General features: G+C 44.0%; 1 protein-coding gene across 2 annotated transcripts in view; it reads right to left on the bottom strand.

Annotated features, from left to right (window-relative positions):
• Window positions 1–2,660, bottom strand: part of DOCK5 (dedicator of cytokinesis 5) — a 238,167-nt gene extending 235,507 nt beyond the window's left edge. For both annotated transcript variants that reach the window (XM_010378154.2, XM_030937398.1), the window contains exon 1: window positions 2,407–2,660. In XM_010378154.2, the coding sequence (XP_010376456.2) occupies window positions 2,407–2,449 (43 nt within the window). In that variant the 5' untranslated portion in view covers window positions 2,450–2,660. The remainder of the gene's footprint in view (window positions 1–2,406) is intronic.
• Window positions 2,661–27,100: the final 24,440 nt, after the last annotated feature.

Here is a 27,100-nt window from a genome sequence, read left to right as displayed (position 1 = left end):
GTGTTCAGAATTATATCCTGGAGCAATTTTCCTAACACCTAGGCCCTGGAAATGCAATCCAAATATTTTACACACACACACACACATTTCCACACATATTTCCATATATATACACACACACACATATAGTTTTTTTTGTTTGTTTTGTTTTGTTTTTGTTTTTGTTTTTTTTTAGATCAGGTCTCACAGTATCACCCAGGCTGGAGTGCAGTGTTGTGATGGGGGCTTACTGCACCCTTAACCTCCCAGGCTCAAGCGATCCTCCCACCTCAGCCTCCTCAGTAGCTAGAACTACAGGCTCAGGCGACCATGCGCGGCTACATTTTTTTCGTATTTATTGTAAAGACCCGTTTGCTATGTTGCTATGCTAGTTTCGAACTGTTGGGCTCAAGCAATCCTCCTGCCTCTGCCATTCAAATTGTTGGGATTATAGATGTGAGCCACCGCACCTGGCCCAAATATTTTTCTTGACCTGTAAGTGACACAGTAAACTGACTCCAGAACATGCAAACGAAAAATTTAAAACATATTATACTTGTTCCTAGGACTATGGCAATAAAAACCACATTGTGAAACATGTTTACTTTAATTACCCTCAACTCAACAGTTTTGAAAAGGGCTTTTAATCCTGTTAAAATTAGAGTTGATAACATTTCCATAGTTATTAGGCATTGTTAAATATGCTTTCATCTAGGGGCCTGGTGAGGTGTCTCAAGCCTGTAATCCCAACACTTTGGGAGGCCGAGGCAGGCGGATCACCTGAAGTCTGGAGTTTGAGATCAGCCTGGCCCACAGAGCTAAACCCGGTTTCTACTAAAAATACAAAATTAGCCAGGTGTGGTGATGCAAGCCTGTAATCCCACCTACTCGGGGCGGGGAGCGGTGGCTGAGACAGGAGAATTGCTGGAACCCAGAGGCAGAGGTTGCAGTGAGCCGAGATTGCGCCACTACACTCCAGCCTGGGCAATAGAGTGAGACTCCCTCGTCAGTCAGTCCGTCTCAAAAACAAACAAACCAAAAAGAAAAGAAAAGAAAAGAAGAGCCCTTTCCTGAGGTGCAGCTAAGGGAGAGACTAAGATTCTAAAAGCAACTTAAGAGCAAAAAAGAAAATGCTTTTTGAACTGAGGGAAAACAAAGAATAATAAATATATAAAGGATCAACCTAAGAATAATGTAGTAATTATGAGACTGTTAAAAAACAAAACAAACAACAACAAAAAACCCTGACTCCTGGCCACAGAGTTGAAAAGCCCTTAGACACGTTGAGTAGCTCTTAATTGAGACTGCACTTCACTAACCAGTGAGGTGAGGAAAAACAGGACCTCAGTAAGGGAGTAAAGTCAAAGATTAAATTACAAACAGGCCAAATGAACGGACCTGAGAGGAATTGATAAAATTCGCAACACACTCAGCTGTGTTTATTGTAGGGCATCACCCCAGGTCTAACGGCCATTGTAATCACCCCGCTCAGGGCAGAAGTCTTCCCACAGGCCCTCAAAAACCTCAATCCTTGATAAAAAGCCAAAGGAGCCTGACTTTCCACCTGGGTCAAAACCTCCGCACATTCATTGTTTCGGATCCAAAGCACCACCACCAGCAACCCCTGCGCACAACCCGGGGCTCTCCAGCACCGCTGTTCGTGATGCCAAGTGCCCAGCACGGGGTCTGGCACCGTTTCCTTAATAAAATGTCTTCTTCTCGTCTCCAGGATAAAACTCAGGATCCGGAAGGCAGCCTTACACCCTCTCCAGACAGGCTCCGTTAGGGGATGAGTGCGCACAAACAGCCCCAGGGGCCAGCCACCGCCTTCCCGTGCCACAACTTCCTGTCCCTTCCATCACTTCCACACCACGACTCTAGTTTCCATCCAGTTCACAACTGTCATCAAGATCCCAGCGTCTGGAGGAAAGGGGGCAGGGCGGCTTTCCACCCTTAACTCCTCACTTAAGGGGCATCTGCGAAGAACCTACGAAAGTGGGGGCAGAAAGCACTGGGACCACGAGCACCAGTCCATGTGCCGACCCGGGGGACCACCTACTCCCGGGTGAAACCCACGCTGGGCGCACGGGGGCGAGCTACACAGCCGCGGCCCCAAAAGACAGCAGGCGCGCCCCCTCGCATTGACACTTCTCCGGTGTGAAGTGCCGGAGCTTGGGATGCAGGAGCGGGATTACGGTCCCGAAGCTCAACTGCACTTGGAAGCACTCGGCGTCCCCAAACCCTGGGCGACTTCCCCAGCGGCGCTCCCTGGTGAGGGCTCCGACAGCCCCCGAATCCCAGAGCTTCGCAGCCGGGCCGAGCCCCCGGCCGGGGTCCTCTGCCGGGCTCTGGGCAAACCTGGCAGGGCCGCTGTCCGCGAACTTGGCCGCGTGGGCCGGGCGGGGACCAGGTGGGGCGCGCACTCACCAACCCCGTACTTCTGCCTCTTGGTCGGGATCCAGCGGGCCATGGCGGCGACCTCGCCCCGCGGCGGCGGCGACTAAGGCTGCTACAGCTCCTCCGGCTCCGGCCGCCGCCGCGCCGCGCTCCTGCGTGCCCCGGGCGCTTCCGCCATGTTCCGCCAAACTTCGCAGGACTCCGCTGGCCGCCTCCCTGCCCCGCCGCGCCGCCCGCTCCCGTGCCCGCGCCGCCTGCGGTCACCTGCTGGGCCGGGCGGCAGCGCAGCCTTGCGCGCCCCTCCCGGCGCCGCCCCGGCCCCTCCCGCCGGCCGCGCCCTCCGCCCGCCGGGGCCGCCTCCGAGCCGCGGGCGCCCGGCCTCTCCCGCCCGCGCCGCTTTCTGCGCTCTGCCGGGCGGGGGCCGACTGCGGCTCCGCCTCGCGCGCTTCCCGGGAGCGGCTTCCCGGGCCGGCGGGACTTTGGCGCTGGCGGCGCTTTGCCTTTCCCCTGCCCTCCCTACCAGGCTGATACCCCGGAGGCCGGGTCCCTGCGGTCAGGCTCCCGACCGAGGATTGCGCTGGAGGCACCGGGCACACCCAGGCCGGGCGGCCGGTGGGCGAGGGATGCGGGCTGCGCTCCCACGGCGCGCGCCGGACGCTTGGGGAGCGGAAAGGGATCAGCGAGAGCGGCTTCTTGCCCCGGGGCACCTCCGGTGCCTGGCACTAAGAGGGCGCGCAATAAATATTTGTTGAATGAATGAGCAGTTGACTTCTGCCTTTACCCCCTGGAGCTTGAACCCTCGCCGCAAGCGCGGGAAGCAGTACTGGGGACATACTAGATCTCCTGGGGCCACCAGTTAGAGCTTGGAAAGCAGAACTTTTATCACCAGAGAGCTGGTGCAAGGTAGGCGGGCTCCTCAGAAGTATCAGGTCGTTTGCTAGGGGATCCTCTGCAGGGAAATTGTTCACAAAGCCCTAATTTGGAAGTCCTGTATCCCCAAACTCAGGGGGCCCCCCAAGCCTAAGCTGAAGAAACTTAGACCTTCATGCACAGGGGAAAAGTCCACCCCCAGACCTCCCTTTCTCAACCAGCCAGCAGCCCAGAGGGCATCCCCGCGGAAAAGGGACAAGGCGCATCCCCGTCTTTTCTCCGTCAACGACTGCATTTTCTTGACGAAGATCCCAAAGGGGCTGCGCGTTTGAACCGCCTTGGGCTCCAGGTGGCGCCCTCTCTGGAGCTCCCTCTTGAAATTCATTTCTTCCCGGAGAGACCTGGCGAATGAAGATCCAGGGGTTTCTCGCTACCTTGTACCGAGAAGTAATATTGCAAGCGGAGTAAATGACCAGCTTAATTACGTTCACCGTCGAAGAAGATGCCTCTAGAGAGAAATTATATCCTCCTTGCAGTCTGTGAAGGTTTTCAGGCTTTTTAGGAACGTAAAAGAAAGGAAGACAAACATATAGTAAAGATAGTAAAGACAGGTAGTTGACCGGGCGCGGTGGCTCACGCCTGTAATCTCAGCACTTTGGGAGGCAGAGGCGAGCGGGTCACCTGTGGTCAGGAGTTCCAGACCAGCCTGGCCAACATGGTGAAACCCCTTCTCTACTAAAATACAAAAGTTAGCTGGACGTGGTGGTGTGCTCCTGTAATCCCAGCTACCCAGGAGGCTGAGGCAGGAGAATCGCTGGAACCCGGGAGGCAGAGACTACAAGTGAGCGAAGATCGGGCCACTGCACTCCAGCCTGGGCAACAGGGCAAAACTCCGTCTAAAAAAAAAAAAAAGAAAGAAAAGAAGAAGAAGAAAAAAAGACAGTAAAGATAGATAGGCAAACGAGATAACAAGATAGTAAAGTTTCATTGGAGAATTGGTGCATTTTAACTTTGGTGATTTTTTGCAAAACCAGGTCTGAAAAATTTTTTTAAGTCCTATTCACGGTGGGTAACTACTAGAGATGGCTTTTTTTTTCCTCCATCAACCAATAGGTATTTATTCACCACGTTTAACAATAATTTAAGAAATTCCTCTGTCACTTTAGACTTGACATCCAGAAAGAGTTCCACCATCTTCCCCAAAATAATTTATCTTCCTCCATTAGTATATCATGATTCTAATTTCCCAGGTTAGCTAATTTCTTCTTCCTTCTTCACACACATATTAAATGCCTACACATTAATGTGTAATTAAATGCCAGGCATCTCTCTAAGAATGAGGGTGCAGCGGTGAATACGGTAAAATGTGTCCCTTCACAGAGCTTCTAGTCTAGACGAGGAGAGTAAGACAATAAAGAAATGTACACCAAATGAGGGTAAACATTAGAGAAAATTCCCAAGCAAGGACGATAGGGCATGTAGGGTGCTGCTGTTTGTATGGAGTGGTCTGGCAATGCAGCTCTGCTAAGCTGAGGTTGAGGTGTAGACCTGAAGGAAGTGAAGATTCCAGGGGAAAGTGTTCTGGAAAAGAGGAGCAGCAAAGGCAAAGAACACCAAGCTGGTTTGGCAGGTTCCCAACTCAGCCAGGGATCCCGGGTAGTGAGAGCTGAGTAACAGGTGAGAGGAAACTTGGTCTAAGAGGCAGAGGGGTGCCAGATAGAGCAGAACCCTGGCAGGAATATGGACTTTATGTATTACTGCTGCAAGAGAGGTTTGGAGGGCTTTGAGCCAACCTGGGACATATTGCACCTACCTGCTGTGGTATGAATCCATTGTAAGGGGGCAAGGGAGGCCCACATGGATGGACGTGGGTGGCTATTTCAGTCATTCAGGCAAGACATGAAGGTAGTTGGGACCAGGAGGATAGGGGTGGAGATGAAAAAGAAGTTGGGTTCTTGACATATGTGAAAATAGAACCTGTCCAGATGTGGTGGCTTACACCTGTAATCCCAGCATTTGGGGAGGCTGAGGTGGGAGGATTGCTTAAGGTCAGGAGTTCAAAATCAGCCTGGACAACATAGTGAGACCCTCCTCTACTATATATATATCCTGGGCATGGTGGCTGTGCTTGTGGCCCTATCTACTCAGGAGACTGAGATGGGAAGATTGCTTGAGCCCAGGAGGTCAATGTTAGCAGTGAGCTATGATTGCATCACAGCATGAAAAAGAACCAATAGAAGGGCCACATGAATGGCGGGGAGATTTTCTACGGTGAGGCTTCTAATGTTCTCGGTGTGCTTCAATCTTTTTTGGAAAGTTTTCACCCATAAAGAGATAAGCTTGTATTTTTCTTTTCTTTTCTTTTTTTTTTTTTTTTAAGAGCCCTACCCCTATCATACACACTTCAGGCCCCACACACCTTGGTTCTTGTCCCTGCATGTGAGATACAACCTGGGTCAAGAATGACTCTAAAGCCAGCTAGGTCACATGTGCCTGTAGTCCCAGCTGCTCGGGAGGCTGAGGCAAGAGGATTGCTTGAGCCCAGGAGTTCCAGGCTGTAGTGAGCTATGCCGATCAGGTGTCTGCACTAAGTTCCACATCAATATGGGGACATCCTGGGAGCAGGGGACCACCAGGTTGCCTAAGGAGGGGTGAACTGGTCCAGGTCAATTATTTGGAAAGCCCTGTATCCCAAAACGTCGGTACTCCTCAGCTGAAGAAATTCAGGCCCACATATCCAGGGGGAAAATCCATCCCAAGACCTCCCTTTTCCAACCGGCCAGCAGCCCAGAGAGCATCCCTGTGTAGAGAGCGACTGGATGCATCCTTATCTTTTCTTTGTCACCGACTGTATTATTGACAAAGATCCCGTAGCCAGGACTTCACATTTGAATTGCCTCGGGCTCCAGGTGGCACCCTCTCTTGAGCTCCCCTTCTGATCAATAAAGGGATGGCACCTGTGAATTGCCACTGCATTTCAGCGTGGACAACATAGCAAGACCCTGTCTCTAAACAAATATTGATTCAAAACAAAAAGAATGACTCTAAGGTTTGGGGCTTGAACAACTGGGGAGTAGAGTTGCCATTGTCTTGGTCACCATTGATATCTATCTTGTCTTCACCCTTTCCTGTCCCAGTTGCTCTGTATCAAAGTTTTCCTTTCAATATTTCTTTAGGACCCACTTCTTCATGCCTTCCTCAGCAACTTCTCCATGTGGCCCCTTAGGAGCTAAAGCGCTCTGCACTGAATTATATGACCTGCCTGTTGTGGACTCAGGGCTTCTCAAAGTTACATGGATTCTCCGTGCTTAGGGAAATTGGATGACCTCTGTTCTCTGAACACAGGTATATTTCAAATGTAATATACATCAGAATATTAATGCTGTTATCCAGTGGAACTGGGTTTCTACCAAAGCGATTTCGACTGTGTCATCCCACTCTTGCATTGAAGTCTTCTTCCAAAACTAGAGCCTTGAATTTGGGAGCCAGAAATTTCAAATTTGACAGTTGCTTTAGTTGCTTTAAGAGAGTTGGAGGAAAATGGAAAATTTTAATTACAGCTTTCAGTATGTTTATCATTTCCTTCTGAAAACTGAAATCCACTCACTTTGCTATATCAGATGGCTAAATCCCAGTTTGAATGTCCTTTTAAATCATAAAAGCAGAGCTTTTCGAAGTCTTTTATTAGAATGAGGCTTAAAATTAGACAGTCAACCAGACAGGTAGGTGGAATGACAGCATGATGCCCAGAAATATCCTTTTCTTTTTCCTCTGTTATCTTTTCAGAAGAAACATTAAGCATATTCCACAACCAGAGATCTTCAAACTCCACAACCCACAAAAATACAAACACACTTATGCATGCACAGACACTCACAGGCTCTGCTTGAAGGAGCCATGGAGAAAGAAATGAGGGTAAGTGACTTTGAGGGTTAGTTTGACAAGAGTATTGTGACTATCCCTTACAATGCCTTAGAGAATAAATGGACAGGATATGAAGAGAACTGGCAAGAGCCTCACCTTCCCTGTTGATTACCAGGTTTATTTTTGTCAAATCAGGCTGATCTGATGGCTTCTCTGTGAGATGCTGTGGATTCGTTTAAAGTGTCTTTTTTTTTCTCTCTCTCTAGATAAAGGAAGATTATTCTTTGATCCTATATGAGTGAGTGGCTAGTGGAACTACCAAAAAAATGATAATAATAAAAATAATGTAATTGGTTCTAAGCAGTGCTTTGCAGGCTCCTAAGGATGGTTCTAAGTAAGCCAGGAGTAGGTGACACATTGTAATTCTGGGACCCAGGAGCTTAGCAGGACAAAGGAAACAATCAATCACTCTAGTCCCAGAAGTAACTTTTCATAGGCCCCAGGGATGCCAGCATCATTATTCACTCTCCACTCTACAAGTGACTTAGGTTGTGAGCATCTCTGAGTCTGCACAGGCTCTGCCATGTGGCTGTGGGGGTATGGCTTCTCTGATGGATGGGAAGAAAATGCTCAGGGCTCCAGTGCTATTATCTCCTCGTCCCTGTCACAAGGAGATTTATACTTATGATTTACCCTTTTCATGAACATGGCAAAATTCTTTTTTCTAGTTTTGTTTCTGGAATGTTCTTTGCTGTGTCTAAATGAGCTGATTCCACTGTTGGGAGAGGTTGATGATGTGAGCAGTAAGAAGGCATTAGTTTGTTGAAAACTAGATCCATATTTAGGTGAGATAAAATCAAACTACCTAATTTTTTTTAAAAACCTATGTTTATTTACCATATGTCTTGATTCCTATATGCATTGAAAAATTAATATTCATAAGGCTGTTTAAAATAAGAGAGGATGGGCTGGATGCAGTGGCTCACGCCTGTAATCTCAGCACTTTGGGAGGCCAAGGTGGGCAGATCACTTGAGCCCAGGAGTTCGAGACCAGGCTGGGCAACATGGCGAAACCTTATTTCTATAAAAAAAATACAAAAATTACCAGGGTGTGGTGGTGTGTGTCTGTAGTATCAGCTACTCAGGAAGCTGAGGTAGGAGGATCGCTTGAGCCCAGGAGGTGGAGGTTACAGTGAGCTGATGTGGCACCATTGTACTCCAGCCTAGGTGACAGAGTAAGACCCTGTTCCTCCTGCCAAAAAAAAAAAAAAAAAAAGAGAGAGAGAAAGAGATGATGAAAACTTAGAAGAAATGTGGAAAATGTATTATGTAAGCGTAAATGAAAATAATTAGATTGTCTATGCTGCAAAATGATTGTAACTATAGAAAGTCATAGATTTACAGGGAAAATGACCATAGAAGAACATGAATAAATGAAAGATTTTATTCAACCTTCTTCAAAGCAATATAGAAATATACTTGATAAATAAAGAAATATACTTGATACAATAAAGAAAAATACTTGATTGCCGAAATCTGTGGGCTATGTAGCAAGAGCAGGAAGTTATTTGCCCAAATCTGATCATTTTTTTGTGACAAGAGTGAAGTTTCACTCCTCAGTTCCCTGGTCACACGCACACTGTGACTATCCTGTTTAGACGACTGTCACATTCAGCAGATTTTTCTTCCTATTTGGGGTCAGTTAAGAAAACAAGCATTTAATCCAGAACTTGTATTTAATACCAGAACGATTTTATTTTTCACAGCCACCAACTGTAAAGTAACAATAATAACTGCATATGAAGTAATGAGTACTGGGTAAATGAGTACTGAGTAATGAGTAAATCACCTTGTTTAATCCCCATACAACCTAATGAGGTAAATATAACTCTCTGGTCATTCCCACCTCACAAATGTGGCTTAGGAGATGTCAAGAAATTACCTACATAATTAATTAGTGGCAAAACAAAATCCATACCCAGACAGCCTGACTCCAGGGTCCACGCTCTAAAGCAGAGGTCTGCAAGCTTTTGCTATAAAGGCCCCACTATGTATAGTTCTCAGGCTTTGCATGCCATATGGCCTTGCTGCAACCACTCAACTCTGTAGTTATAGCAGGAAAGCCTCTATAAGCAATATGTACAATGAATTGAGTGTGGTCATGTCCCAGTAAAACTTCATTAGTTATGTTAGATCAAGTTTAGCCTAAACCTGCCTCCTTACATATTTTAAGTTCAGCCTAAAGATTTCTGTGTACATAGTGAACTGTAACCTCAATGGAAGTGTAAACAGACCAAAACCTACTCTTGTGCCAATCACTGAGTTTTGGCCAATCAAAGGGGGCAAACTATTCAAACTGTCTTCAAATAAGGTAAACGCCGAGATGCTGAGCTGTAACCAATCCACCTGTTTCTGTCCCTCACTTCCGTTTTCTGTACATTGCTTTCCTTCTTCTGCTGTAAGTCATCTTCCACCACGTGGCTGCACTGGAGTTGCTGAGCCTACCCTGGCTCAGGAGGCTGCCTGATTCTCAAGTTGTTCTTTGTTCAATTAAACTATGCTAAATTTAATTTGGCTAAGGTTTTCACAGTAGATACGAAATTTGAATTTCGTGTAGTTTTTATGCACATGAAATACGATTCTGGCCAGGTGCAGTGACTCACCCCTGTAATCCCAGCAGTTTGAGTGGCCGAAGTGGGTGGATTGCTTAAGTCCAGGAGTTCAAGACCAGCCTGGGCAACATGAAGATAATCTGTCACTACAAAAAACACAAAAATTAGAAATGTGTGTTGGCACACACATGTTGTTCGAGCTACTCAAGAGGCTGAGGTGAAAGGATCACTTGAGCCTGGGGAGGTCGACGTTGTAGTGAGCTGTTATTGTTGTGCCACTGCACTCCAGCCTGGGCAGTAAGAGTGAGACCTTATCTTAAAAAAAGGAAAGGGAAGGGAAGGGAAGGGAAAGGGGAAGGGGAAGGGGAAGGGATATTATTGTTTATCCTTCTTTTGATTTTTTTCTGTCTCGTGAAAATGTAGCAAACATTCTTATCTTGGCCAGGTGCGGTGGCTCACGCCTGTGATGCCAGCACTTTGGGAGGCTGAGGCAGGCGGATCACGAGGTCAGGAGATGGAGACCATTCTGGCCAATGTGGTGAAACCCTGTCTCTACTAAAAATACAAAAATTAGCTGCATGTAGTGGCGCGTGCCTGTCATCCCAGCTACTCAGGAGGCTGAGGCAGGAGAATGGTTTGAACCCGGGAGGCAGAGGTTGCAGTGAGCAGAGGTTGCACCATTGCACTCCAGCCTGGTGACAGAGCAAGACTCTGTCTCAAAAAAAAAAAAAAAAAAAAAAAACTTTTCTTTATCTTATCTTTATCTTGCAGGCTGCACAGGAACAGGTGGTGAGGCACAGTTGGCCCTTGGGCCTTAGTTTGCCAATCCCCGCTCTGCACTATGACTATCATCCCTTTCGGCGGGTGGGAAGGCTGGGGGCCTCCAGAAGGAGCAGCATAACTAAGGAAGCGTGTGGTGCTGCTTTCCCACTGGAAGTCTGTTTGCATAAGGATTTGTGAGAAGCCCTTGGAAGAGAAGTCATGGGAAGAGAAGGACTCCACTAGTAAAAGTTGCCATAGAAATCGGAGGATGGGGGCACTTCTGAAAGCAGTGAATATCTGTGTTGCGGAGTTGTCTACTGGCCTGGCCCTTTCAACTCTATTTCCACTGATAAGAACTGTAAATAGAAAACTTGGCTCGTCGCAATGGCTCATGCCTGTAATCCCAGCACTTTGGGAGACTGAGGCAAGAGGATTACTAGAGGTCAGGAGTTTGAGACCAGCCTGCCAACATGGTGAAACCTCGTCTCTACTAAAAATACAAAAAGTAGCGGGGTGTGGTGGCACACGCCTGTAGTTCCAGCTACTTGGGAGGCTGAGGCAGGAGAATCACTTGAACACAGGAGATGGAGGTTGCAGTGAGCAGAGATTGTACCACTGCACTCCAGCCTGGGCAACAGAGTAAGACTCTATCTCAAAAATAAAAAATAAAATAAAATAAAATAAATTTACTAACCCCTGGTAAGACAGCAGCGCACAAACAATGGTTTGGTACCCACTGAACAAGCAGGCTTCTACAGAGGGGAGGGTGGCATTCTCATGGATATCCCAGTGGAAATGACATGGGGCCTGCCTGAGATAAGGGTACTAGAAGGAGGTATGACAATATCTATTTAAATATTTGCAAGACCAAGTAGATACTGGTGATACCACCTGGTGAAGGTCATAGCAGAAAAAAACAAAATAGCCCAATTGATTTGTGAATACTCAGCTATATACCCTGAGATCTTCCAGAAATACCTGAAGGAGGCTTGAAAAGGAGGTGGGGGTGATGAAATTGTAGAACCAGCTCCAGATGGATAATGTTCCTAAACGCTTTTGTGTTCATTAGCTCACTGAGATTGGGACAGCTATTTGTTCTCTAATTGGTCCTTGTCCTCAGAATTCATATTTTTGAATGTCAATCTTTACCCTCCTGGGAGAAACTACATTTAGTGTAGAATTGTTATAGCACCAATAAAAGTGACTTAAAGTTTTAGAGAACGTTCATTTAGACAGCCACATTTTGAATTTCTTAATAGATATTTTGAAAGGCAGTGTTTTAATTAAGCAACTATGTGATTACAATACTCATAATAGCCAAACTACAAATCTTTAATATTAAAATGTAGGCTACACTATTACAGTTTGGGGTTTTGGGTTTTTTTTTTTTTTTTTGGTATAATCTCCAATCTCAAAGTGTAGCTTCGTCCCAGGGTTGTCTGTGTCATGTTTGAGCAATATTTCTGAACTCACTTCTTTCAAAATAACAAGGAATCTTTAAATACTTTGCAGCAATTACCTGGCTTGGCTGAATCAGGAGGGCAAGGCCCTAGGGTTCATTACTTACATAGTTTCTTAGTCATGTACTGTGGCATAAAGTTCTTACTTAAACAAGCCCTTCCCTCCCCTGAAATTATGCCTCAGGGTTTGTTCCCCTGAATGACTTATACCACATATGCAAAAAGTCTCATAAGAGGAGAGAAAACTCATTTAGATTCTTCCTGGATGAGGAAATGATTTCCATTTAGAAATGATCCAGTGATTAATGTCTGTCCTTATTAACTTTGGATTGGCCCACACAGCAAGAGCTGGGCAAACACTGGCCCTGGAGGTTGCATTTTTATTTGTCCTGTGAATTGCCAAAAAGGCCTCTCTTGAACACAGTCTTCTTACTTGTAAAATTGTTGTTGTGATGTGTTGCCTGGGTACAAATGTTAGAATTCTTCAGGATGGTGTATTATTTGAAGACAGGAAATTCCACCTACGTTTTCCTAGAATGTGAAAAATAGGAAAATTCAAATGGCCATGTATTTTACTTAATATTCTGTAAGCTGTTTTAAGTAGAAACATAGCAATAAAATGAATATACTTTTAGGGAATCTAGTCAAGAATAAAAGAAAAACACAAATAGATATAATGAAGTAAAAGGGTATGGGACCATAGAAAAGCCACTTATGTAAGACTAGGATGTGCATTGTAGTTCTTATATAATACATTGTAAAGATCACAGTGAAAACAGAACTCATTAGGAAAATGTAAATAAACAAAATTGAGCCAAGAAATAAAAAACCTGAGCCAACCAAACAGCATAGAAGAAATTGAAAGTGTGGTCAAAATATTATAGCTAAAAAATGTGCCAGGCCTAGCTATAAAGGCAAATAGTTTTTTACATTCAGGGAATAGGTCAACTGAATGTAATATAAACTGTTCCGTAGAAAATGATAGAGTGAGGACAGATGTGGTGACTCCCAGCACTTTGGGAGGCCGAGATGGGTGGATCATTTTAGGTCAGGAGTTCAAGACCAGCATGGACAACGTAGCAAAACCCTGTTTCTGCTGAAAATACAAAAAAATTAGCTGGGTGTGGTGGCGTGCGCTTGTAATTCCAGCTACTTGGGAGGCTGAGGCACAAGAATCACTTGAACCCAGGAGGCAGAGGTTGCAGTGAGACAACATCACATCACTACACTCCAGCTTGGGTAATGAAGTGAGACTCTGACTCAAAAGAAAAGGAAAAAAAAGTTTGTTTTATGAAACTAGCCTAACCTTGGCAGTAAAGCCTGCTAAAATATGGAGCCAAAAATATAAATAGAAACATGTATTTGTATAAATATAATACAAATTCAACTATAAACAGAGATGCAAAACTAAAGAAAATATTAGTGAATCTCATATTGTTCTGCATGAAAAAAATGATACAGGATGACTAAATACATTTTATTCTTTTTTTTTTTTGAGATGGAGTCTCACTCTGTTGCCCAGGCTGGAGTGCAGTGGTGCGATCTCGGCTCATTGTAACCTCCACTGCAACCTCCACTTCCCGGGTTCAAGTGATTCTCCTGCCTCAGCCTCTCCAGTAACTGGGATTACAGGTGCCTGTCATCATGCCTGGCTAATTTTTGTATTTTTAGTAAAGACAGGGTTTCACCATGTTGGCCAGGTTGGTCTCAAACTCCTGACCTCAGGTGATCTGCCCTCCTCCGCCTCCCAAAGTGTTGGGATTACAGGCATGAGCCACGGCGCCCAGCTATAAGTTTTATTTTTAAAGTACAAGAGCAGTTCAATAATAGGAAGCTTATCAATAGAATTTATTTCATCAAAAGGTCAGTAGAGAAAAACCAAATGATTATCTGGATTGATATGTAAAAGGGATTTGAAAACACTCATTCTTGATCAAAACCCTTAGTAAACTAAGAATAGGCTATACCTCCTCAACATGATAGAGTATATATTATTAATAGAAACAAGCAGCCAGCATTACACTTAAACGTAAATTGCCATGAATTCCTATTAATCAGAAATAAGAAAAGAAGGTCCTATCACACCATAGTGAGAGCAGTATGCAGAGGTTGCTCTATTCCATGCAAGGAAATAAGAGACATTAATTATCAATATTTGCTGATGACGTAATTAACTAGTAGAACCAACAGTGAATATTTTTGATTAGATCAGAATTCCATTTTTTCTTTTTTTTTTTTTGGACACAGGATCTCACTCTGTTGCCCAGGCTGCCACGCAGTGGCACGATCATAGCTCACTGTAGCCTCGACCTCCCAGGCTCAAGCAGCCCTCCCACCTCAGTTTCCCATGTAGCTTGGACTTTAGGCAAGAGGCACTATGTCCAGCTAATTATTTTTTAATTTTTTGTAGAGATGAGGTGTTACTCTGTCTCCCAGGCTGCAGTGCAGTGGCATGGTAATAGTTCACTGCAACCTTGAACTTCTGGCCTCAAGCAATCCCCTAACCTTGGCCTCTCAAAGCACAAGGACTACAGGCATGAGCCACTGTTCCTGGCTGAATAAATCAGAATTTTATCATGTTTAACTTTTTTCTCTTGTTTTGAAGTACATATAAAGGAACTTCACAGGCTAGATAGATAGATAGATATTATACTAATGTGATTCATTAAATTTACTAATTTGCTACTACTGAAATGTATGATATTTTAATTCTGCAAATTCTGTTTTCCTCTCTGAATTTATTCATCTTTAAACACAGAAGAGACTCTAACCTGTAAATAACTTAATTTGTTATGGAAAAGTTTTTAAACAGGTCAACCCAATTGTTGTTCTTTTACATGTCAATGTGGTACTCTCTGGGTGGAATCCGCCTTTGCAGTGGGTTACATGGTGTCATTCTGAACCCTTCCAGCAAGGCAGATGCCAAGGCCCCCATAAAAGGATTTGCAGGACCTCACAGTTTACCTCCCAGCCCAGTGGAAGCTGACAGCCCTGCCCCTGTGGTTGGGATGGTGTTGCAGTCTCTGTCAACATCATCCTTTCTGCACTAACCACAGAAGTCTGGTTGCAATGGAGACTTTAGTGGTGGTGTTTGCACAAATATATTTCGCACAGAGAGCATCTTCCCCCTATTGACTGAGTTCACTCTTTTTTTTTTTTTTTGAGACGGAGTCTCGCTCTGTTGCCCAGGCTAGAGTGCAGTGGCATGATCTCGGCTCACTGCAACCTCCACCTCCCGGGCTCACACCATTCTCCTGTCTCAGCCTCCTGAGTAGCTGGGACTACAGGCACCTGACACCACGCCCGGCTAATTGTGTTTTTTTGTATTTTTTAGTAGAGACGGCTTTCCACCGTGTTAGCCAGGATGGTCTCCATCTCCTGACCTCTGATCCACCCACCTCGGACTCCCAAAGTGCTGGGATTACAGGCGTGAGCCACCGTGCCCGGCCGAGTTCACTCTTCTTCTCCTGCCTCAGCCTCTCAAAGTGCTGGGATTATAGGCGTGGTCTTAATTTTTTCTTTCTTAAGCGTTTTTTTTCCAGCTTTCTTTTTCAGGAAAAGCAACATTTCCCACCCCGCCTTGATCTTTTTTAGTTTTTGTTATTCTTACATAGTTTCATAAGCTATTTTCAGTAGTATATGATAAATTATTGCTATTTCAAAATGCAATGAATTGCCATGGACTGATTTCATGAAATTTTAAAATTTATTGAGGTTTTGTCTGCTTTCTAATGCGCTTTTTAAAATAGATAGTGTTGTTCTACTATGGGCCACTGAAACAAGAATATTCCACATTTGTGGCCTTTTTTAAACCTGGAATGGTCAAGCAACCTTTTCTGGGATAGTACAGGATATGCATTTGTTAGAAGGAATGTTCAAAAGACTTTGAGTATCGTGACGGGAAAACTACCAACGTCTCTGAAATCGCTCTTAAATTGCTTGATAGATATGCTCGTGGTTAATTTAACAGTAATTGTAATTATATTTTCCAATTATATTTCTGTTGCTTTCACAAGTATCTTCACGTATTTAATTTTGTACGCTGCTGCCTTTACAACTGATGATAGTTCATTCTCTAGGCCCACTTGGGAAGCCACAGATTTTTACTGACTTGTGTGATCAGGCTTGGACTATAGCATGTCTTGGGATTCCCTTGTATCACAGGTTTGGAGAACAAACCCAACTACATATTAGCCAGGCATGGTGGTGTGTGCCTGTGGTCCCAGCTACTTGGGAGCTGAGGTGGGATCACTTGAACGCAGGGCGGCCGAGGCTGCTGCGAGTTGTGATTGTACCACTGGATGCCTGGGCAATAGAGGGAACAGAAGGAGACCCTGTCTCAAAAAAAAAAAAAAAAAAAAAAAAAGAAAAGAAAAGAAAAAAAGAAAAAAAAAAATAGGTTCAAGGTAAAACGAGATAGATATGGTGCTAGTGCCACCTGCTGTTGTAGCTATAAATTGCAGCTATCTAATAGCTGGTTGCTCTGAATATTCAGTATTCTTTTAAAACCTGCCCTCTCATGGCGGGAACCGTGAGTTTTATGTTGCTTTCACTATTTCCACTTATCCAAATCTTACTATGTGCTAAGAATTACGGTGCCAAGAGCTTTACACAAATCCTCTCATTTAGATGTCATAACAACTCTACCAGGTAGATTTTTTTTTTTTTTTTTTTTTTTTGAGATGGAGTCTGGCTCTGTCGCCCAGGCTGGAGTGCAGTGGCGCGATCTCGGCTCATTGCAAGCTCCGCCTCCCGGGTTCACGCCATTCTCCTGCCTCAGCCTCCCGAGTAGCTGGGACTACAGGCGCCCGCCAACACACCCAGCTAATTTTTTTGTATTTTTAGTAGAGATAGGGTTTCACTGTATTAGCCAGGATGGTCTCAATCTCCTCACCTCGTGATCCGCCCTCCTGGGCCTCCCAAAGTGCTGGGATTACAGGTGTGAGCCACCGCGCCCAGCCTGTACCAGGTAGATCTTACAGAAAATTTATGTTTTTATCACTTCAGCCTCAGTTTTCTGTATTCAAAAGGATTAATCTAGTGGAATGGATTATTAGGAAACATTATTAGACCCAAAAAATGTTCTGCAGGTTATTTGGGGTGGTCTTTTAAATTTGTGTGTGTGTGTGTGTGGAGACAAGATCTTACTATGTTGTCTAGGCTGATCTTCAACTCCTGGGTTCAAGCAACCCTCCTGCCTCGGCCTTCCAAACTGCTAGGATTACAGATGTGGGCCATTGTGCCTGTTCTGTCTTTCGCATTTTAATACAAAATTTTTGGTCAGGAGCGGTGACTCACACCTGTAATCCCAGCACTTTGGGGGGCCGAGGTGGGTATATCACTTGAGGCCAGGAGTTTGAGACCAGCCTGGACAACATGGTCAAACCCCATCTCTACTGAAAATACAAAGATTAGCTGTGCATGATGGTCCATGCCTGTAATCCCAGCTGCTTGGGAGGCTGAGGCACGAGAATCACTTGAACCTGGGAGTGTGGAGGTTGCAGTGAGCTGAGATTGCACCACTGCACTCCAACCTGGATGACAGAGCAAGACTCTGTCTTCCAAACAAACAAGCAAGCAAACAAAAAACCAACATTTTTTAAAATCAAATTTTGGGCCTTTATGTGCCTTCATACTAATTTGCATTGCATAGAGGACAGTAATAACTTTTACTCCTATATTTTCAGGGTAACCTAGTTTAGAAATGAGAAGATGAATTAGATTTCCCCTGAAAGGCACTCCCTTAGACTGAGGATGATACAAACGTTGTATTTCTATCAGGGTGACAAGAATGGCTTATTGGTTCTTGCTTGGTGTAATACACATGGCTTGCTGTAAAACATTTTTTGGTTATTGTATGCACATGCCAAGAACTTTTAGCACCATATTCTAGTGAGTCCAAGGGTTTGTTGCTAAGTGTGATGATATTTTGTGTCCAAGGATTGAAATTACGTAACAGAGAGGGAATGAAGCAGATGGAAAAATATAGCAATAGCTGGTGTCCAGTAGGGCACAGGGGCAAAATCAGGAGGGAGACATAGGCAGGTTAATCAATCCAAGTGGAGAAGAGCAGAAAAGTCATGAAAGTGTACCCAGGAGCCAGCTATTGGAAGAGTAGAAGTAGAGATGCAGTTCAAATAGTTGGAATCATTCTTTGTTCTGGCAGATTTGAGGCAAGTGGTCAGGGACCCCATGCCAAAGTGTTGTTTCTTAGGAGAACATTCCTGAAGGCAAGCGAGTCAACATCAGATATCATTAGGATCCAGTCAGTTCAACTGGATAAAGATTTATCCAGCGTCTTTGCTGTGAAAAGCATTGTCGTTGCACACTATGAGTAGTCAAAAATCTGCCTCATATCGTTTCTCTTTCTTATCCTCCACAGGTTTACCTTTTGACAGCACTTGATTCAATCCAGCTGTAAATAGTTAAAAACCTGAGTTGCTGAGTTTCAATCTGAACCCAAGAACCACAGCCCAATTATCTAGTTACAGCTGAGCTGTAGCTGGAAGCTGTAACAATAAGCTGTGCAATTGATTGCTGGGCCAGCATCTTACCTCTTGCCTGGAAAACCCTACTTCATACATGTGTGTGTGCGTGTTTGTGTGGTAACGTTTTTTCCTTTTTAAAAATTGTCGCAGCCAGGCTTGGTGGCACATGCCTGTAATCCCAGCACTTTGGGAGGCCAAGGCAAGAGGATCGCTAAGTCTTGGAGTTCAAGACCAGCCTGGGCAATATGATGAAACCTTATCTCTACAAAACTATCAAAATTAGCAGGGCATGGTGTTGCACACCTGTAGTCCCAGCTGCTTAGTGGGGCTGAGGCAGGAGGATCTCTTAATCCCAGGAGGTTGAGGCTGCAGTGAGCCAAGATTGTCCCAGTGCACTCCAGACTGGATGACAGAGCAAGACCCCGTATCTAAATAAATAAATAAATTGTGGCAAAAATCATAACATCTTATACTTAAGTAGTGTTTAGTATAGTCACATGGTTGTATAACAGATCTCTAAAACATTTTCATCTTACGCAATAGAAACTCTGTACTCATTAAACCTAATTCTTCCTCCCCCTTTCCACAGCCTTCGTTAATCATCTTTTAGCTTTCTGTTTCTATGATTTTGACTACTCTAAATACTTCATATGAGTGAAAGCATATGAGATTTGTCCGTTTGTGAATGGCTTATTTTGTTTGGCCTAATGTCTTTGAGGTTCATCCATGTTGTAGTGAGATATGATTCTCTTCCTTTCTAAGATGCATTATATACCATTGTATGGATATACCATATTTTGTTTATCCATTCATCTGTTGATGGACATTTGAGTTGTTCCCACCTCTTGGTTATTGTGAATAATATTGAGATGAACAGGGTGTGTTGCTTTTACTTTTTAAAAATCGACCGCCATAGTAACTGGAGGTCTAGTAGTCTAGGGAGAACATATGAAAACTGAGGCAAAAAGTTGGTGCTGGGCAGTAGCAGGCTAAATATCTCAGGAAGCAGCCTGCGTGGGAGAATTCTTGGCTTACATTGCTTGAACACTTGTACATCTCACTTAGGAAAAAGAGTTTGGCTTTTAGCATGACCTTTATAGAAAGGCAATGTCTTGATCTGTTTCTGCTGCTGTAACAAAATACCTTAGGCCTGGCGTAGTGGCTTACACCTGTAATCCCACGTGACCGAAGCAAGAGGCTGAGGCAGGAGGATTGCTTGAGCCCAGGAGTTCAAGACCAGCCTGGACTACATAGTAAGACCCTGTTTCTACAAAAAACACAAACAAACAAAAAAATTAGTTGGGTGTAGTGGCATGCCCCTGTAGTCCCAGCTATTTGGAAGGCTGAGGTGGAAGGAGAGCTTGAGCCCAGGAGGTCGAGGTTGCAGTGAGCCATGATTGCACCACTGTACTTCAGGCTGGGCAACAGAGTGAGGCCCTGTTTCAACATACAAACAAACAAACAGAAGAAAACAAAGTACCTTAAACTGGATAATTGTTCATATAAACAATGAAAAGGTATTGCTCACAGGCCTGGAGGTTGAGAAGTGGGAGATCAGGCTCCTGCAGGTTCAGTGTCTGGGTGATTGCTTCAAAAATGGTGCCTTCTTGCTGTGAGCATCCTCACATGGCAGCAAAAGGCCCAGGAAACTTCCTCGAACCTCTTTTATAAGGACACAAATCTCATTCATAGGAGTGGAGCCCTCAAGACTCAACTGTCTCCCAAATGTTCCATCTCTCAATGTTATCCCATTGGGAATTAAGCTCCAACTTAGGAATTTTGGCAGTTTGGCAGGGAGGAGGTACACTGACATTCAGACTATAGCAGACTATCTTGCCACAAAGGGGTGGATCTTTCTTCCAATGTTCCAACCATGTCACATAGCTCATATCTCCAGCGCCATCATTTCTCACCCAGAGAGTTTGTAGGAATCAGTCACTTCCAACTTGGAGGCATGTGCTCTGTCAGACTGCCTGAAGGGAGGCCTAATGATGGGGAGAAAAGGGCACAGATTCTGAACTCCAGACTCTGAGGACTTTAATTTTAGTCCTAATACTGCCATTGTTTTCAAACTTAGGTAAGTCATTTAAGTTCTTTACATTTTAGCTTTCCATTTGTTGAATGAGGATAATAAGAAAGACTTTATACATTTTTTGTAAGGATTTAATGAGAATGACTGTAAATTTTAAAATAAGTGGTTTTTAATTTTTTTTCTTTTTCTTTTTCTTTTTTTTTTTTGAGACAGGGTCTCACGTTGTCACCCAGGCTGGAGTACAGTGGCACCATCATGGTTCACCGCATCCTTGACCTCCTGGGCTCAGGTGATCCTCCCACCGCACCCTCCTGAGTAGCTACGACTACAGGCTCCCGCTACATGCCTGGCTAATTTTTATACTTTTTGTAGAGATAGGGTTTTGCTATGTTGCCCATGCTGGTCTCAAACTCCAGGGCTCAAGCAATCCATGTGCCTCGGCCTCCCAAAGTGCTGGGATTACAGGCATGAGCCACCACACCCGGCCAAAAGAAGTTTTATATAAATAGTGTCTATATTAGTTTTAGTGGCTATCATTGCATAGCATTTCTAATACATTTTTGATTCTACTTGTCTTTTATTAATAGCTGCTTCCTTTCTCTTTATAACTCTGTGCGAGTTTCTTTATCAGAGCTCTCTAAGGGATCGGAAGGGTAATTCTCCCCTCTCAATCCTAATGGAAAAAGGCCTGTGTCTTCACTGGGGTTTAGAGCTACCATAAATACGAAGTGGTTACTCTAGATTTATTAATTAATGAGAACATTTGTGGGGTGTGCCAGAGAATGCTAGTTTTCCTTGAATGTCCATTCTCCCCACTCCTTCCTTAATAACAGAAATTCCATTTTTTAGCTGGACAAAAAGTTATCAAGAATAAAGGCTAGTACTTCCCCACTTCCGATGTGGCTAGAATGTGGTTAGGTGCTGAGCTCTGGCTATTGAAATGATATGTGTTTCTGTATTTTTTTAAGGAAAAAAAAAAAAAAAAAAAAGAAAAGGTTTATCCAGGCAGTTAATTACCCCCTTTCAAAATATTTAAAGGGGCCAGGCCCGGTGGTTCATGCCTGTAATCCCAGCACTTTGGGAGGCCAAGGCAGGTGGATCACCTGAGGTCAGGAGTTCGAGACAAGCCTGGCCAACGTGGAGAAACCCTGTCTGTACTAAAAATACAAAATCAGCCGGGCAAGGTGGCATGCCCCTGTAATCCCAGCTATTCAGGAGGCTGAGGCAGGAAAATAACTTGAACATGGGAGGCAGAGGTTGCAGTGAAATGAGATCGCATCATTGCACTCCAGCCTGGGCAACAAGAGCAAAACTCCGTCTCAAAAAAAAATATATATATATATATATATATATATATATATATATATATATATATTTGAGGGGTGAGCGGTAGTAGAAGCCTGCCATTTGAATTACCAAGTTCCAGAACACTTTGTCATTGCTGCTGTCTACCTTGGAACATGAAGTGGAAGCCAAGTGATGATCTGAGTCCCTAATGATTGGGGGTTTTCAAATCAGCCCCCTATGCCATTCATCTCTAGCCATGGTTTATGTGCGAGAGAAATAAAGTTCTTTCTTACTTATGCCACTGCTGCTTGATTTTTATTATTTATTTATTTATTTTGAGATGGAGTCTTGCTCTGTTGCCCAGGTTGGAGTGCAGTGGTGCAATCTCGGCTCACTGCAATCTTGAACTCCTGGGTTCAAGCGAGTCTCCTGCCTCAAGTTCCCAAGTAGCTGGGACTACAGGTGCACACCACCACACCCAGCTACCACTGCTGCTTTAGATTTTCTGTCACTCAGAATGGAGCCACATGCATCTTTACTTATCTATCAATTTACTTATTTAATTTTTTTAAAGATGGGGTCTTACTCTGTCACCCAGGCTGGAGTGCAGTGACACCATTACAGCTCACTGCAGCCATGAACTCCTGGGCTCAAGTGATCCTTTTGCCTCAGTCTCCCAGGTAATTGGGACTATGGGCACGCGCCACTACGGCAGCTCAGAATGGAACCAAATCCCAACCGATATAAGATCATCTTCATAATTATTTCTCACATGCTATTTTTACATATAGTACTTTTAAAAAATCCACAGCACACATTATTTTCTGTGTCTAGCATATCCTAAAACATAGAAAGGGTCCAAAACTTGATGGATGTGGCAGAGACTGTTGGCTCTTAAAAGAGAACGCCTTGTCCTACATTGAGTCCTTTTTTGCCTGTACGTGTCCCGTTGATTAAATTTTGTATTTGTCCCAGTACTTATTCATTAAGTTGAGGTGTTTTCCCCCTAAAAATGAATATTCCTTCCATGAACCAAAGCAGCGAAAAATCCACTCATTCTAATTTTTAACAGAACAATTCCATTGGCTGAAAAAGAAAAAAAAAAAAAGAATGCTGTTTCAGGAGTGACTTGAGAGGTGCAGGAGAAACACCAACACCTCAGGATCTTGGATAAATGCAGACTCTCTTGAGTGTGTTGAGGGTTTTGATGGAGACATTTTGTAAAAGGAGCTGCAATGCACTGTTTTAGTTCCCCCTCAAGTCCTCCATGCTACATTTCAGAACTCCCAGGTGAGCTCTTCACCTGCCCTGGTCACTTGCTTTTCCTTCTTCCGTGGGAGAAGTATTGTATTCCACTTGAGTTATACCAACCAGATTTCCTGAGCTAAGACCACCAAGGACGTAGTTGTGATAAAAAGTGAGAAGGCTAGGGTGAGGGTGCCTTTATAAATGGCCATTAGTCAGACCAAGAGTTGCAGTGCTTTCAAAATCATCATATAGGCTGGGTGCAGTGGCTCACACCTGTAATCCCAGCTCTTTGGGAAGCCAAGGCAAGAGAATCACTTGAGCCCAAGTAGTGATACCTTGTCTCTACAAAAAATCAGAAAATTAGCTGGGCATGGTGGCCTATACCTGGGGTCCCAGCTACCCAGAAGGCTGAGGTGGGAGGATTATTCAAGCCTGAAAGGTAGAGGCTGCAGTGAGCTGTGATCATGCCACTGCACTCCAGCCTGGGTGACAGAGTGAGACCCTGTCTCAAAAAAAAAAAAAAAAAAAAAAGCACCACATTGCTCTAAGTTAGCGATGTGTCTAGAAGTCACTCTGCTGCACACGTCTTCTAAAGGGTAAAGTTCTGGCATTGGGAGAGAAATAAAAAAGGACCCCTCCCCCCAAGAATGGTGACTTGGAGCCGTGATACAAGAAGTATCTAACTAAAATAGTGCCATGTCCTGGATTTCCTAGGCAATGTCCTCTGACCTCTTAGCAATCTCTATGACGGATGGCGACATCAATTTCGTAATGGATGGCCATGACAGGAGCAGGTGGGAGGGCTAGCCTCCGCAACCCTGGGACAGAGTCTAGATTTCTCAGAGCTGTCTTTCTGTATGGACATTACTTTGCTTCCTCGGTCAGCTGAAGGTGGGAAGGATGGCAAAACATTCTTCCACGCTGAAAGTCTTTCAGGACAGTGCTATGTCTGATAATTTAGTATTTGGGCCTTCAGGGACATAAGGGATATTCCTGAAGTTTTGCTGGCTGGTTAAAGCTTTTTAAACTAATACATACAAAATGAAAATATGCCCCTTCCTACCTTCACCAAGGAAAAAGGGTAGGACTCCATTCCATTTCCCACAAATTTAGTGGCTTAAAACAACGTAAACGTATTGTCTTAAAATATTATTATTATTATTAACTTTTAAAGATGGGTGCTCTGTCACTCAGGCTGGAGTACGGTGGTGCAATCACGGCTCACTGCAACCTTGAACTCCTGGGTTCAGGCAATCCTCCTGCTTCAGCCTCTCACGTTGCTGGGATTTAGGCCTGAGGTGGCATGCCATGCAAATTTATTATCTTGAAGTTGTGGAGGTCAGGTGTCCAAAATGAGTCTTTAGGGATAAAATCAAAATGTTGGCAAAGCTTTGTTTTTTTCTGGAGTCTCTATGGGAGAATCATTTTCATATCTTTTCCAGCTTCTAGAAGTTACCCAAATTCCTTGGCTCATCGCCTCTTCCTTCATCTTCAAAGTGCATCGCTTCAACTTTCTTCCATTGTTACATCTCCTCTCTGACTCTCACGTTCCTGCCTCCTTCTTGTAAGGACCCTTGTAATTGCATTGAGCCCATCCAGACTCTAGGATAATCTCCCCATCTCACAATCCTTAGCCTAATCATATCCACAAAATCTCTTTTGCTATGTAAGGTGACATATTTACAGGTTCCCAGGACTAGGACATGGACATCTTAGGAACCATTATTCTGTCTACCACACTTGGTAAAATAATAATAGAAGCACAGAGATATAAAGTAAAAAGTACAATCACCCCCAATAATTTCAACTGCTTCTGTTATCTAGTTCTTCTGCTTATTTGACACGAAATGCTACATAACTTGCTTCTGTATCTCTATTTCTTGATTCATCAACTTAAAAAGTATATATTGACTCTCTGTGACAGAAACAATCAATGAGGAAAGGACTCCCTATTCAATGAATGGTGCTGGGGTAACTATCTGGCCATATTCAGAAGATTGAAACTGGACCCCTTCCTTACACCATATACAAAAATCAACTCAAGATGGATTAAAGACTCAAATGTAAACCCTGTAAACCCTGGAAGAAAACCTAGGAAATACCATTCTGGTCATAAGCCCTGGCAAAGATTTCATGACAAAGATGCCAAAAGCAACTGCAACAAAACCAAAAATTGACAAGTGAGACCTAATTAAACTAAAGACCTTCTGCACAGCAGAAGAAACTATCATCAGAGTAAACAGACAACCTACAGAATGGGAGAATATATTTGCGAACCATGGCATCTGACAAAGGTCTAATATCCAGAATCTGTAAGGGACTTAAACAAATCAAGCAAAAACCAAAAAACCGTTAAAAAGTGGGCAAAGGACATGAACACTTTTCAAAAGAAGCTATACACACAGCCAATGGGCATATGAAAAAGTGCTCAACATCACTAATCATTAGAAAAATGCAAATCAAAACCACAGCGAAATACTGTCTCACACCAGTCAGATTAGCTATTATTAAAAAGTCAAAAAACAACAGATGCAGCCAGATGCAGTGGCTCATGCCTGTAATCCCATTACTTTGGGAGGCCAAGGCGGGCGAATCACCGGATGTCAGGAGTTCAAGACCAGCCTGGCCAACACGGTGAAACCCCGTCTCTGCTAAAAATACAGAAGTTAGCCAGGCGTGGTGGTGCATGCCTGTAATCCCAGCTACTTGGGAGGTTGAGGCACGAAAATTACTTGATCCTGGGAGGTAGAGATTGCAGTGAGCCAAGATCGTGCCACTACACTCCAGCCTGGACAACACAGTGAGATTCCATCATCAACAACAACAACAACAACAACAACGACAACAACAGAGGCTGGTGAGGTTGCACAGAAAAGGGAACACTTACACACTGCTGGTGGGAATGTAAGTTAGTTCAGCCACTGTGGAAAGCAGTTTGGCAATTTCTCAAATAACTTAAAACAGAACTACCATTGGACCCGGCAATCCTATTATTATGTATATACCCAAAGGAATATAAATCATTGTACCACAAAAAGACACATACACGCATATGTTCATTGCGTTCAATAGCAAAGACATAGAATCAACCTAAATGCCTATCAGCAACAGATTGGATAAAGAAAATGTGGCACATATACACCATGGGATACTACACAGCCATAAAAAATTAGTTCATGTCCTTTGCAACAGCACAGATGCAGCTGGAGGCCATTATTCTAAGTGAACTAACACATGAACAGAAAACCAAATACTGCAGGTTCTCACTTGTAAGTGAGAGCTAAATACTGAATACACATGAATACAAAGAAGGGAACAACAGATACCAGAGCGTACTAGAGGGTGGAGGATGGGAGGTGGGTAAAGATTGAAAAACTAATTACTGGGTGACAAAATAATCTGTACACCAAACCCCCGTGATATTCAATTTACCTATATGACAAACTTCTACATGTACCTCTGAACCTAAAATAAAAGTTTGAAAAGTATCTATTGAATCTCTGAATTTAACACACCTGCCTCTCTTCTCTTGCCCCTTGACACTTCCTTACTTCTTTAATTTAGTTATAGTTTAAACAATTTTTTTTTTTTTTAGACAGAGTTTCATTCTTGTTGTCCAGGCTGCAGTGCAATGGCATGATCTCGGCTCACCGCAACCTCCGCCTCCTGGGTTCAAGCGATTCTTCTGCCTCAGCCTCCTGAGTAGCTGGGATTACAGGCATGCGCCACCAAGCCTGGCTAATTTTGTAATTTTAGTATAGATGGGGTTTTGCCATGTTGGTCAGGCTGGTCTCGAACTCCTGACCTCGTGATCTACCCACCTCAGCTTCCCAAAGTGCTAGGATTACAGGCGTGAGCCACCGCGCCTGGCTTAAATAACTATTTTTTCGCTTTTTTAATGTGTAGAATAGAGATGGCGTCTCACTATGTTGCCGAGGCTGGTCTCAAACTCCTGGTCTCAAGTGATCCTCCCACCTCAACTTCCTAAAGTGCTGGGATGATAGGCGTGAACCACCACACCCAGCTTTATATAACTTTTGACACTGACTTTCAGCACTCTTTATTGATTACCCACACGTAAGATGTGAAAATTATTGTTCC

The sequence above is a fragment of the Rhinopithecus roxellana genome, chromosome 9 (assembly GCF_007565055.1).
Source record: "Rhinopithecus roxellana isolate Shanxi Qingling chromosome 9, ASM756505v1, whole genome shotgun sequence".
In the NCBI taxonomy this organism is placed as follows: domain Eukaryota; kingdom Metazoa; phylum Chordata; class Mammalia; order Primates; family Cercopithecidae; genus Rhinopithecus; species Rhinopithecus roxellana.
Note: the sequence above shows the minus strand (reverse complement) of the source record. Positions and strands in the feature narration are given on the sequence as shown.